Raw genomic sequence first — 12,500 nt, 5'->3', positions numbered from 1 at the left:
TGAGGAGAGCCTGCATAATGCGCAGTAAGATGCAGCCATTGCTAAACCAGGGTTCTAGTGTGTCCAAGGAAGACAGCCACGACGAAATGCATTGGGCGGAGCCATATGTCGTCACTTCCTCACAAGTGTAAACAAATAGACTTAGGAAAAAACAAAACAATTAGACAGCGCTGTCAATATACACCCTTGAAACCGAAAAAGCCACACCTCTGGGTACGCAATGACGACCCAACATATGGCTCCGCCCAACGTGTTTCGTCATAGATGGTGTCTTTCGGTGACAAGCTAGACGCCTGGTTTAGCAACGGCTACATCTCACTGCGCATTATATTTATAATTTGAGTCATACATTAGTAAGCCCCCCTGGTTTGTGGCTCTGGTGGCTGAGACGTTTCTGGCATGGTTTGAATGCGACGGTAAATCAAATCTAGATAGAAAACGACGTTATAAGGAAGCAAAGTAATGGAAGGCTGAAGTACCTTGCCGGGCTGGTATACAAGCTGTTCTGTGATTGGCTCACTGTAGCGTTCGTGGTTGCAGAAGACTCGTATTCCTGTAACACCGGCTCCGATCCAAACTGAAAAGCACCAAACTGCAGGTTCAGCCCGGAGATGTCGGCCGTGCCGGGCATCTCCACTGCCAACGCCGGAATCTATGGGCACAGAAAGGTGAACTATGATGGCAGAAGAGGGTAAAATCACTGCATTCATTGCATTTAAGGTAAACAAAAAAAAAAAAAAAACAGAAGCTGAATGATACTTCAACAGCTTCCAACAAAGCTTGCTGAAAGCTCTGCCAAAGCTTACTGTTCACACACACACTACTCTTATTCAAGCTGAAGTCTGTGTGAAACAGGCCTTTCTGCTTTCATAGGTGACACTGAGGGTAGCAGGAGCCTATGGCTCTTGCTGTTGTCATACTCTTGTGAGGAGGGAGGCGTGGCTTACCAAAGCTGTGTGTGGCTAAACGAATAAAAAAAAAAAAAAAAAAAAAAAAAAAGACTAAAAATTTTGAAAAAAAAGGTTTTGTTTCTGTTATAAAATTTTGTAAATAAGTTTCCGCCTTTACTGATAAGGTGGCACAGATATGTAGCACTGATGGGCATTAATAGGTGGCACTGAAAGGCTGCACTGATGGGTACTTATGGGTGGCACTGATAGGCGCACTGAAAGGCGCACTGAAAAGCATCACTGGTGGCACTGGCAGGCAGTTAGAATTGCCACTGATGGGCACTGATACGCAGCACTGGTATGCATCCCTGGTGGCACTGGCAGGCATTGGAGTGGGCACAGATTGGCAGCTGCCTGGGCACAGATTGGCATATCCCTGGTGGTCTAAGGTGGCATACCTGGTGGCCCAGGGGGGGGGGGGGGGGGTGTTGCTCTCCTGACGGGGGGGGGGGGCATCGCTGATAATCAGCACAGACCCCCCCCGTCAGGAGAGCAGCCAATCGGCTCTCCTCTACTCGCGTCAACGGCTCTTCCTGTTTACATCGTGATTGGACACGGCTGATCACGTGGTAAATAGAGATCGGTGTAGCGGTGTGTCAGACTGATACACAGCACCACCGATCGCCAGGGAACGCCCGCTCCCTACGGGCGCGAGAAGGCTGTTATCCTGCTGGACGTCATATGACGCCCAGTCGGGATAACTGAACCACTGCCCAACCATCATTCTGCTATAGGCCGGGCAAAAGTGGTTAAAAACATTTTTTTTTTTTAAAATAGCGTTTAGCTTCACTTTAACGGAATCTATGGTAAAATACGAAGGCGGCCATTGATGGCTTCCTCCAATTATCTGCCTTCAATACTTCGAGCTGCTGACCTGGGACAGCCATGCAAATCAGCCACACATTTGTTTCAGGTCCGAAAAAGGAAAAAAAAAATGAAGTCATGAAAGTGTGAAAAGTCAGTAATGGAACCCGGGTAATGCCTATCTACAGTTGGTCAAATCCCAGAAGCCAACGCAAGATAATGCCACGTGTGACTCTCTCCTCCAATAGGCCAGAAGCCACATGTAGGTGGGGATGGGGAGTACTCCAAAGTCAAGACCTGGGGGGCTTGGCACAGGGGCTCCTCTTTCCGCTACCATCGGGTGGCGCTCTAACCTTAGACGTGAGGGAGGCCTTCTTTTTCTGAACCTTCATCTTTTGGTGGGTAGGTTGGGGACTTCCCGACTGGTTCTCCGATGACACCGGGGACATCTGCGTGGGGTGGCTGCTCTTGCCGGTTAGAGGCGAGGAAGGGCACACCGGCCCCGCGGATGGTGTGCTCGTCACCGGCGCTTTCTCCTGAAGGTATGCCTCCATCATGGCGGAAGTCGGTGGGAACGCCTGCCGCTTGTTGAATGGATCGGAGGGGCTCTTGAGATCTGTACAAAAAAAAAACGGGGGAAGATTCAAGTTAAAGGGTTCCTTTGAATTTTACAAATCAAATGGAAAGTTAACACTTTGATATTCCACAAACACTTCCCTGTGATCCTCATATCCGAATCTTTGCTGACACCTAGACGTTAGAATTGTCTGTTTAAACCACTTCCCGCCTGTAGGAGGTCATATGACTTCCTGGACTTGAAGTGGAGATATCAGTCCAGTAGCTTTCTTTTTCAGTCACTAAATTTTCTGTGTTGTAAAAGCCATCCTAGCGGTCGATTAGCTGCTGGATTGCTCTTACAGGTAGCAGAAAAGGACGACCCCACCTCCTCTCACCATCCACCAACGCTTTTCCAGGTTCTCCTTTGTGATTGGGGAGCCCGAGATCCGATCCAGAGGTTCCGCCAGGTAAAACGTAAAGCATCCCCTGTTAAAGTACCATAGGTGCCATTCCATGAGCATGCGCATTATATAAACATGACATATTGGGTATTTACTTGGCGTAACATCTTTTATATTTAACCCAAAAATTGGAGTATATATGTTGTCTTTTTCGGTTTACGCTTAACCACTTCCTGCCCATATGATGTCCTGGACTTTGAGTGGCAATATCTGAATCATCCAGATATCATCTTTTTTTCAGCCGGCGATTCCTTGCATCGTATGGACAATCATAGCGGCAGTTCAGCCGCTTGATCGTTCTAACAGGTGGCGGGTGGGGGAGGCCTTATTGGTGCTTTTCCCGACTCGCCCACCTGTGATTGGCGAGCCAGAGAACGAATCTGGTCGCTGCCAGAAGTTTAATTTGGGGCCCCTAGCGTTAATGGGCCCCGAGATATTCAGTCCCAATCTGGCCCATATACCATATTGACTCCGTTAAGCCCAAATTTGTTCAGGCAAGGTGTGGCGGTTTGGACCCGGTGACTTTTGGGGAGCCGGTACCGGCCAGCCATAGGTCCCCTGGACCCCAAATTTTGCACAGGAGTCCCTCAACACTGGGGCCCCAAAGTCGATACGGGCCCCCAAAGTCGCTCAACCAGAGCTAAAACACTCCGGTAACTTTGCGGGCCCGGTACCGGCCGGCTGAAGGTCCCCCGGGTCCCATATATTTGGACCATATGTAGCCTAGATGGTCCCCAGTCATCTCTATGACCCTCGGAAGCCCGGCGCGATGTTACGACATCATGTCCGGGCTGGCGAGTATAAATAATGTTATTCAATTAAAAAACAAAGCTTTAGTATCACTTTGAAAGGACGGTCTCATGTAGCAGACGACATCCCATACATGACCCATCAAGATCTTACCAAACTGCCCCAGGGATGGCGGTTGTGCTGCGGCGCTCAGGTCCCAGGTGTTGTTACCGGGTGCGTCAGACTGAGAGTGTTGGGCCGCCAGCTGCGCCAGGGCCTGCGCCGTCTTGAACTGCTCCAAGAACTGCGATCCTGTGGTGCTGCTGCTCTTGTGATCTCCGTCTCCAAAGCCCTTACTCAACATGCCGACCTGCAAGACACAAATCAATATTAGACGGGTAATGATAAACCAACAAAAAAAAACACAACAACCACCTCTTGTCTCAGAACAAGGTGGCCAAATAGTTTTATACAAAGCGCCAAATACTGTAGTTGCCACATCCAGATCTATCCAGCCGGCGGAACAGCAGGCAGACTCTGCGGAACAGCAGGCAGACTTTGCGGTAACGGTTAATCTTGCATGCGCTGTCCCCCCCTCAGAGGCTACTGATACAGCTACAAGGGGTCAACTTGGCATGCCGCACAGAACAATTCCACCTCAAACTTTATTACCAGTCATGGCAAAGGAACTTTAAAAAGCTTTAGGGCTCAAATATTATAGGAATGGGCCCCCCCAAGAATCAACATGGGGAATTGCTTTGGAACCCCAGAAAGTTGCTATTTCCATAAGAACCTTCACAATTATTTTCCTGTACAATGGGATGGGACGTCAGCTGCTTTCATTTTAAACATTTTATTAAAAAAAATAAATAAATAAAAAACTTACACTATATTTACATTTTTTCCCATCAAGCTGTATATGCTTTCCCCATCTCTCACCACCTAAAGTCGCGGTCACATGATGCGCCAGTACTGAGTCTGTTTACGGAATGTGGGGTCCTACAATGGGTGTCCATGTCACTGCCTGCATGACGTAGCTACTTACTACTAAGCTGTTCAGCAGAGGTGTCCTCTCAGGATCCAGAAGAGAATCAGCGCAAGGGGACTGTCTGGGATCACCTGGGGTCAGGAGTGGGGATCGGCTCGAGAAACGGCTGTTGGGTCAGGAGTGGGGATCGGGGCGAAGATCGTCTGGGTTTCAGGAGTGGGGATCGGGGCGAAGATCGTCTGGTTTTCAGGAGTGGGGATCGGGGCGAAGATCGTCTGGGTTTCAGGAGTGGGGATCGGGGCGAAGATCGTCTGGGTTTCAGGAGTGGGGATCGGGGCGAAGATCGTCTGGGTTTCAGGAGTGGGGATCGGGGCGAAGATCGTCTGGGTTTCAGGAGTGGGGATCGGGGCGAAGATCGTCTGGGTTTCAGGAGTGGGGATCGGGGCGAAGATCGTCTGGGTTTCAGGAGTGGGGATCGGGGCGAAGATCGTCTGGGTTTCAGGAGTGGGGATCGGGGCGAAGATCGTCTGGGTTTCAGGAGTGGGGATCGGGGCGAAGATCGTCTGGGTTTCAGGAGTGGGGATCGGGGCGAAGATCGTCTGGGTTTCAGGAGTGGGAATTGGCTTGATTCAGGAACAGGAGTGGGAATTGGCTTGATTCAGGAACAGGAGTGGGAATTGGCTTGATTCAGGAACAGGAGTGGGAATTGGCTTGATTCAGGAACAGGAGTGGGAATTGGCTTGATTCAGGAACAGGAGTGGGAATTGGCTTGATTCAGGAACAGGAGTGGGAATTGGCTTGATTCAGGAACAGGAGTGGGAATTGGCTGGGTTCGGGAACAGGGATCGGGCCGGGTTCGGGAACAGGGATCGGGCCGGGTTCGGGAACAGGGATCGGGCCGGGTTCGGGAACAGGGATCGGGCCGGGTTCGGGAACAGGGATCGGGCCGGGTTCGGGAACAGGGATCGGGCCGGGTTCGGGAACAGGGATCGGGCCGGGTTCGGGAACAGGGATCGGGCCGGGTTCGGGAACAGGGATCGGGCCGGGTTCGGGAACAGGGATCGGGCCGGGTTCGGGAACAGGGATCGGGCCGGGTTCGGGAACAGGGATCGGGCCGGGAACAGGGATCGGGCCGGGGAACAGGGATCGGGCCGGGAACAGGGATCGGGCCGGGAACAGGGATCGGGCCCGGGTTCGGGAACAGGGCTCGGGCCCGGGTTCGGGAACAGGGCTCGGGCCCGGGTTCGGGAACAGGGCTCGGGCCCGGGAACAGGGCTCGGGCCCGGGTTCGGGAACAGGGCTCGGCCCCGGGTTCGGGAACAGGGCTCGGGCCCGGGAACAGGGCTCGGGCCCGGGAACAGGGCTCGGGCCCAGGAACAGGGCTCGGGCCCGGGTTCGGGAACAGGGCTCGGGCCCGGGGAACAGGGCTCGGGCCCGGGTTCGGGAACAGGGCTCGGGGCCCGGGTTCGGGAAACAGGGCTCGGGCCCGGGTTCGGGAACAGGGCTCGGGCCCGGGTTCGGGAACAGGGCTCGGGGCCCGGGTTCGGGAACAGGGCTCGGGCCCGGGTTCGGGAACAGGGATCGGGCCCGGGAACAGGGATCGGGCCGGGTGAGGGAACAGGGATCGGGCCGGGTGAGGGAACAGGGATCGGGCCGGGTGAGGGAACAGGGATCGGGCCGGGTGAGGGAACAGGGATCGGGCCGGGTGCGGGAACAGGGATCGGGCCGGGTGCGGGAACAGGGATCGGGCCGGGTGCGGGAACAGGGATCGGGCCGGGTGCGGGAACAGGGATCGGGCCGGGTTCGGGAACAGGTCTGGGATTGGCTGGCTTTCGGAATGAGGATGGGCCGGGTTCGGGAACAGGGATCGGGAACAGGGATCGGGCCGGGTTCAGGAACAGGGATCGGGCCGGGTTCAGGAACAGGGATCGGGCCGGGTTCAGGAACAGGGATCGGGCCGGGTTCAGGAACAGGGATCGGGCCGGGTTCAGGAACAGGGATCGGTCAGGAAATGGCGCAGGCTGCGGTCTGCACAGCTGACTTAAAAGTAAAAGAAACATGTAAAATGCGTTGGGGGGGGGGTTTGTAATATTTGCCCCCAATAGGGCTCTTAATGTGTCGTGATGGGGGAGATTTATGATTAATATTGTTTTGTGGTCACCAGGACAGGAAGCGATGAAGAAAACTCAACCATGGAGATAGTAGTTACAACAAACACCTGACAAAGGTCCTACTCCTTTCTCTACCAGGTGGCAGCATAGCCCTATAGCAACGGATGTGAAGATGCCCTGTAAGTCCCGAGATGCACAATAGTTTCATTTTAAAGATCTACCAAAGACTATCTTGGTGTTCTATGACAACAATGTCCCCCGGACTCCACACCGATAACCCCCGGCACTGACCATGCTGTGGTGGAGAAGGAGCTGCCGGGGCTGTTCTGTGGGAGGCCGCTCTGCTTGGAGTTGCTGAAGACGAGAGGTTGGGCCAGGTTGGGGTTCTGTGATGACTCCAGAGAGGAGGCCTCGTCTCTACAGAAGGGTTTTTTCCCAGGAGCACGGCCAGGTCAATCCTGCGGAGATGGAAGAAGAAGAGAGGGGACTGAGGCCCGGGTTCAGGAGACGGAATGTCAGCGTAGGAAAAGGACGACGCATGCGGAGCACTTACCTCTGGCTGCGGTGATCGTCACACTGTCAGAGGGAAGCGGCGCCGACGATACGCTGGATGCGGTGAAGATCTTGGTCTCTGAAAGCTGCAAATGTCACATAGATGGTTACTCAACGGAGAGAACAAGGTCTACGTCCCCCAGGTGCCTTGGTGATCGCCTGATAATGGGGGGATTTTTTTTACTGATCGCCCAATAATGGGGTGATTGTTATTGATCGCCCAACAACGAAGGGGAATTTTTATTGATGGTCTGATAATTGGGGGGGTTTCCTCGCCTAAAAGGGGAATTTTTTTTAATTGATCGCCCGTTAATTATGCTAATGAGGGGGGTATTTTTATTGATCACTTGATAATAGGGGGGGGGTTGTTTTTATTGCTCCCCTGATAATGGGGGATTTTTATTGATCACCTGATAATGGGGGATTTTTATTGATCACCTGATAATGAGAGGATTTTTATTGCTCCCCTGATAATGGGGGATTTTTATTGATCACCTGATGAGGGGATTTTTATTGATCACCTGATGAGGGGATTTTTTTTACTGATCGCCGACAACAGAAGGGAATTTTTAATGCTTGCCTGATAATGGGGGGGGGGTTTCGCCTAAAAGAGGAATTTTTTTTTTGTTTAATTGTTCGCCCGATAATGGAGGGGATTTTTATTGATCACCTGTTGAGGGGGGTATTTTCATTGATCACCTGATAATGGGGGGGGGGTTTATTGCTCCCCTGATAATGGGGGATTTTTATTGATCACCTGATAATGGGGGATATTTTTTATGGATTGCCCGATAATGGGGGGGATTTTTATTGATCACCCGATAATGGGGGGGGGGGGATTTTTTATTGATCGCCTGATGAGGGGGATTTTTTTAGTGCTCACCTGATAAGGAAGGGATTTTTATTGATCGCCTGATAATGGGGAATATGTTTATTGCTCGCCTGATAATGGGGGGGATTTTTATTGATCATCTGATTATGAGGGGATTTTTATTGATCATCTGATAATGAGGGGATTTTTATTGATCCCCTGATAATGAGGGGATTTTTATTGATCGCCTGATAATGGGGGGGATTTTTATTGATCATCTGATTATGAGGGGATTTTTATTGATCATCTGATAATGAGGGGATTTTTATTGATCATCTGATAATGAGGGGATTTTTATTGATCATCTGATAATGAGGGGATTTTTATTGATCATCTGATAATGAGGGGATTTTTATTGATCCCCTGATAATGAGGGGATTTTTATTGATCCCCTGATAATGCGGGATTTTTATTGATCATCTCATATTGGGGGATGTTTTTTTTTTTTTTTAATCACCTGATAATGGGGGGGGGGGGGGGGGGGGGGGGGGGGATTTTTTTTTATATTTTCTACACCACCATGATCTTGCTTTGCATGTGTCACACTGACCAGGATCCAAAAATCATACTGGGGGCACACCCTAAAATTGCGTTTACATTCAAGGTGGTGCTGCTATAAGACCCACACTGACCAGGGTGGCCAACCACAGCTTAGAAAAGATATTGTAGTCACCGCGTACAGTTTCCGAAAGCCGAGTGGAAGCGGCAGACGGCCATCACTGCAGCAACATTTAATATTGCATGCTCTGTCCCCCTTAGAGGTCACATATACAGCCGGAAAGGGTCAACTGGCATGCCACAGAGAACGGTTTCCCCGTCAGAGTTCAGAAAGTTCAACTACTACAAGTAAATAAGTGCGAGAACCCACCCCCCACCCCCCAAGGTGCACCTACCTGTGTCCCAAACCCTCCGGTAATGGCCGAATGCTGGGCCGCACCTCCTCAGTGCCAAAGCAGGCTCCGCTCATCCTGCCTCCTGCACCCCATGCTAGTGATAGACCTATGGGGGGGAACTTGGCAGTAAACTCCGACACGGCCCAGCGTTCAGCAACATCTCCGGGCATTCCAACCCTTAGGTACCCCCCCCCCCATAAAAAGGTGCAACATTACTAGAAACATAACTAGGGAAACCAGAAACTGATCGGGGGACCCGTCTCTTCTCATAAACCTCCAAAATTGCATCACTGGAGGGTTCCAAAAAGACTCCACTTTAATAAACATGTATTTAAATGTCATATACAAAGTCCCAACAGTTCCCCGGGGTACCTACATCTTCATTCCAGTCTTCCGTCCCCCACTCCTCCGTCGCTGTTCTCCAAGCACCTGATTAAAAAAAGGAAAAAAAAAAAGCAGCACAAGCGGTTAAAGGAAGCCCCGCCCTCAGAGAGATGGCTGACACTCAGCAATAAAACGTTTGGGAAGTGGAGGGACTGCGTCTGCAACCAATGGAACTCTATGGTAATAGTCCAGCTTTGGATGGAGCCCTCTGAGCAACACAGATTCCAAAGGGGGTTGTCCAAGACTCCCAGGGTTATCTTTTGCCCCCCCTCCCAGTAATCATTGTTTTCTGGTGTACACGACACGAGTTCAGCGCTGGACAACCCCTGGCCTCGTATGTACCACAATTGGGTTCCGAGTTCTACATAAAGGGTTCCACCCAGAGACTGGCTGTATCCTAAAGGGGACAAGTCGGGACAGAAATTAAGCAGGGGGCACCTCCTGCCCTCCATGTGGCGAGTCACTGACTGGTGTGTGCCGGGAGTCCGGACAATGTGCTCATTCCAGGCCAGTGACACGCGCTGCCGCATTTCTATCCCGATAGGTTCCCCTTAAAGGGTCTGTGCACCCAAATGTGATATTTTAGTTATAGACAACCCAGGAACTTGGCGCAGGGATGGTGGAAACCCATTTCCCATTCCCACCATCCCTGTGCTGAGTTCCGGGTCTGTACACACGCTGTGCCCATTATGAGGGGTTCCCACCATCCCTGTGCTGAGTTCCCGGGTCTGTACACCCGCTATGCCCATTATGAGGGGTTCCCACCATCCCTGTGCTGAGTTCCCATCTCTGTACACCCGCTGTGCCCATTATGAGGGGTTCCCACCATCCCTGTGCTGAGTTCCCGGGTCTGTACACCCGCTATGCCCATTATGAGGGGGTTCCCACCATCCCTGTGCTGAGTTCCCATCTCTGTACACCCGCTGTGCCCATTATGAGGGGTTCCCACCCCTCCCTGTGCTGAGTTCCCAGGTCTGTACACCCGCTGTGCCCATTATGAGGGGTTCCCACCATCCCTGTGCTGAGTTCCCAGGTCTGTACACCCGCTATGCCCATTATGAGGGGTTCCCACCATCCCTGTGCTGAGTTCCCATCTCTGTACACCCGCTGTGCCCATTATGAGGGGTTCCCACCCTCCCTGTGCTGAGTTCCCAGGTCTGTACACCCGCTGTGCCCATTATGAGGGGTTCCCACCATCCCTGTGCCGAGTTCCCGGGTCTGTACACCTGCTGTGCCCATTATGAGGAATTCCATCATCCCTGTGCTGAGTTCCCATCTCTGTACACCCGCTGTGCCCATTATGAGGGGTTCCCACCCTCCCTGTGCTGAGTTCCCAGGTCTGTACACCCGCTGTGCCCATTATGAGGGGTTCCCACCATCCCTGTGCTGAGTTCCCGGGTCTGTACACCCGCTGTGCCCATTATGAGGGGTTCCCACCATCCCTGTGCTGAGTTCCCAGGTCTGTACACCCGCTGTGCCCATTATGAGGGGTTCCCACCATCCCTGTGCTGAGTTCCCAGGTCTGTACACCCGCTGTGCCCATTATGAGGGGTTCCCACCATCCCTGTGCTGAGTTCCCAGGTCTGTACACCCGCTGTGCCCATTATGAGGGGTTCTCACCATCCCTGTGCTGAGTTCCCGGGTCTGTACACCCGCTGTGCCCATTATGAGGGGTTCCCACCCTCCCTGTGCTGAGTTCCCAGGTCTGTACACCCGCTGTGCCCATTATGAGGGGTTCCCACCATCCCTGTGCTGAGTTCTCAGGTCTGTACACCCGCTGTGCCCATTATGAGGGGTTCTCACCATCCCTGTGCTGAGTTCCCGGGTCTGTACACCTGCTGTGCCCATTATGAGGGGTTCCCACCATCCCTGTGCTGAGTTCCCGGGTCTGTACACCTGCTGTGCCCATTATGAGGGGTTCCCACCATCCCTGTGCTGAGTTCCCATCTCTGTACACCCCGCTGTGCCCATTATGAGGGGTTCCCACCATCCCTGTGCTGAGTTCCCGGGTCTGTACACCCGATGTGCCCATTATGAGGGGTTCCCACCATCCCTGTGCTGAGTTCCCGGGTCTGTACACCCGCTGTGCCCATTATGAGGGGTTCCCACCATCCCTGTGCTGAGTTCCCGGGTCTGTACACCCGCTGTGCCCATTATGAGGGGTTCCCACCATCCCTGTGCTGAGTTCCCGGGGTCTGTACACCTGCTGTGCCCATTATGAGGGGTTCCCAATTATGGTGAAGAGTTATTTGGCAAGTCATGAAATCTCCAGCAGGTATACAATCTATAACAATTATCACTTTTGGGTGGCTGACCCTCCACATTAAGGGGATATACTTTATAACTTTATATCTCAGAAAACTCCCATCCCCTGGAATTACACACGGAAGTCTGAGAAAGCATTATAATTGCACACTGAGAACATTCTTAACAAAAAAAAAAAAAAAAAGGGTGCTTTTGTAACATTCACAAATACATCTTCTGTTACATTGTTGCAATAAATGAGTAACAATGCCCCCCCCCCCCCCATATTATGTATCAAACTCAGACTTAAAATTCCCATAAAAGTAACAAAATTATTATATATAAATATGATAAAGATGAGATGTGAATTTTACAAGCAGCCCCGATAGGACACAAACGCATTCTTCTCCTTTTATATAAGCCAGTGATGTCACCGCGTCAAAAGATAAAAATCGGTTTAAAGACATTTTGGGGTTTTTTTTGCCACCAACCACCATCTCTGCACAGCAAAAAGTCTATGGCTACCATAAATCACACCACAGAAACTAAAGGAATGCAGTTTGAGTTGGTTTAAAAAAAAAAAAAAAGACATAGAAGACGGGCAGGCCAAAAGAAATACCGCAGTTCAGGATTGGTTTTTAATTTGCTGAAATTTTACCTTTTCTGGTTCCCCTCTCTTCAACATAATGACGCTTTTTAAAAAAAAAAAAAAAAACGGTTCATTTTAGACCCAGTAATGTCATCACTGGGTCTCTGTGCTTCTCTATGCAATGCAGGCAGATCATGGCTGGTGGGAGGGGCCAGTAGGGTGCAGCACCCTTGACTCCGGTACTCCTCTCAGAGCCCTCAGTCCTAATGCAAGCACTGGGAGGAGTTATGCAAATATCAAAATGCCATGATGGGCGTGTTTAAAATTTGGAGTAGGTGTTCCTAGAGACAGGCTGTATTTACATAG

The 12,500-nt window shown here is 51.4% G+C and overlaps 1 protein-coding gene across 1 annotated transcript in view; it reads right to left on the bottom strand.

The window, feature by feature from the left end:
* The window catches only part of UBAP2L (ubiquitin associated protein 2 like), a gene marked incomplete in the record, with an annotated part of 55,269 nt that overhangs the window by 29,627 nt on the left and 13,142 nt on the right, over positions 1 to 12,500 (bottom strand). The window contains 8 exon segments of the mRNA XM_073609226.1: positions 480 to 652; positions 2,108 to 2,370; positions 3,677 to 3,872; positions 6,893 to 6,906; positions 6,909 to 7,022; positions 7,025 to 7,059; positions 7,151 to 7,239; positions 9,294 to 9,346. Coding sequence (XP_073465327.1) covers positions 480 to 652; positions 2,108 to 2,370; positions 3,677 to 3,872; positions 6,893 to 6,906; positions 6,909 to 7,022; positions 7,025 to 7,059; positions 7,151 to 7,239; positions 9,294 to 9,346 — 937 coding nt within the window.

The sequence above is a fragment of the Aquarana catesbeiana genome, linkage group LG13, assembly GCF_042186555.1.
Source record: "Aquarana catesbeiana isolate 2022-GZ linkage group LG13, ASM4218655v1, whole genome shotgun sequence".
Lineage (NCBI taxonomy): Eukaryota > Metazoa > Chordata > Amphibia > Anura > Ranidae > Aquarana > Aquarana catesbeiana.
The sequence above is the reverse complement of the archived record's forward strand: the minus strand, read 5'-3'. Positions and strand labels throughout refer to the sequence as shown.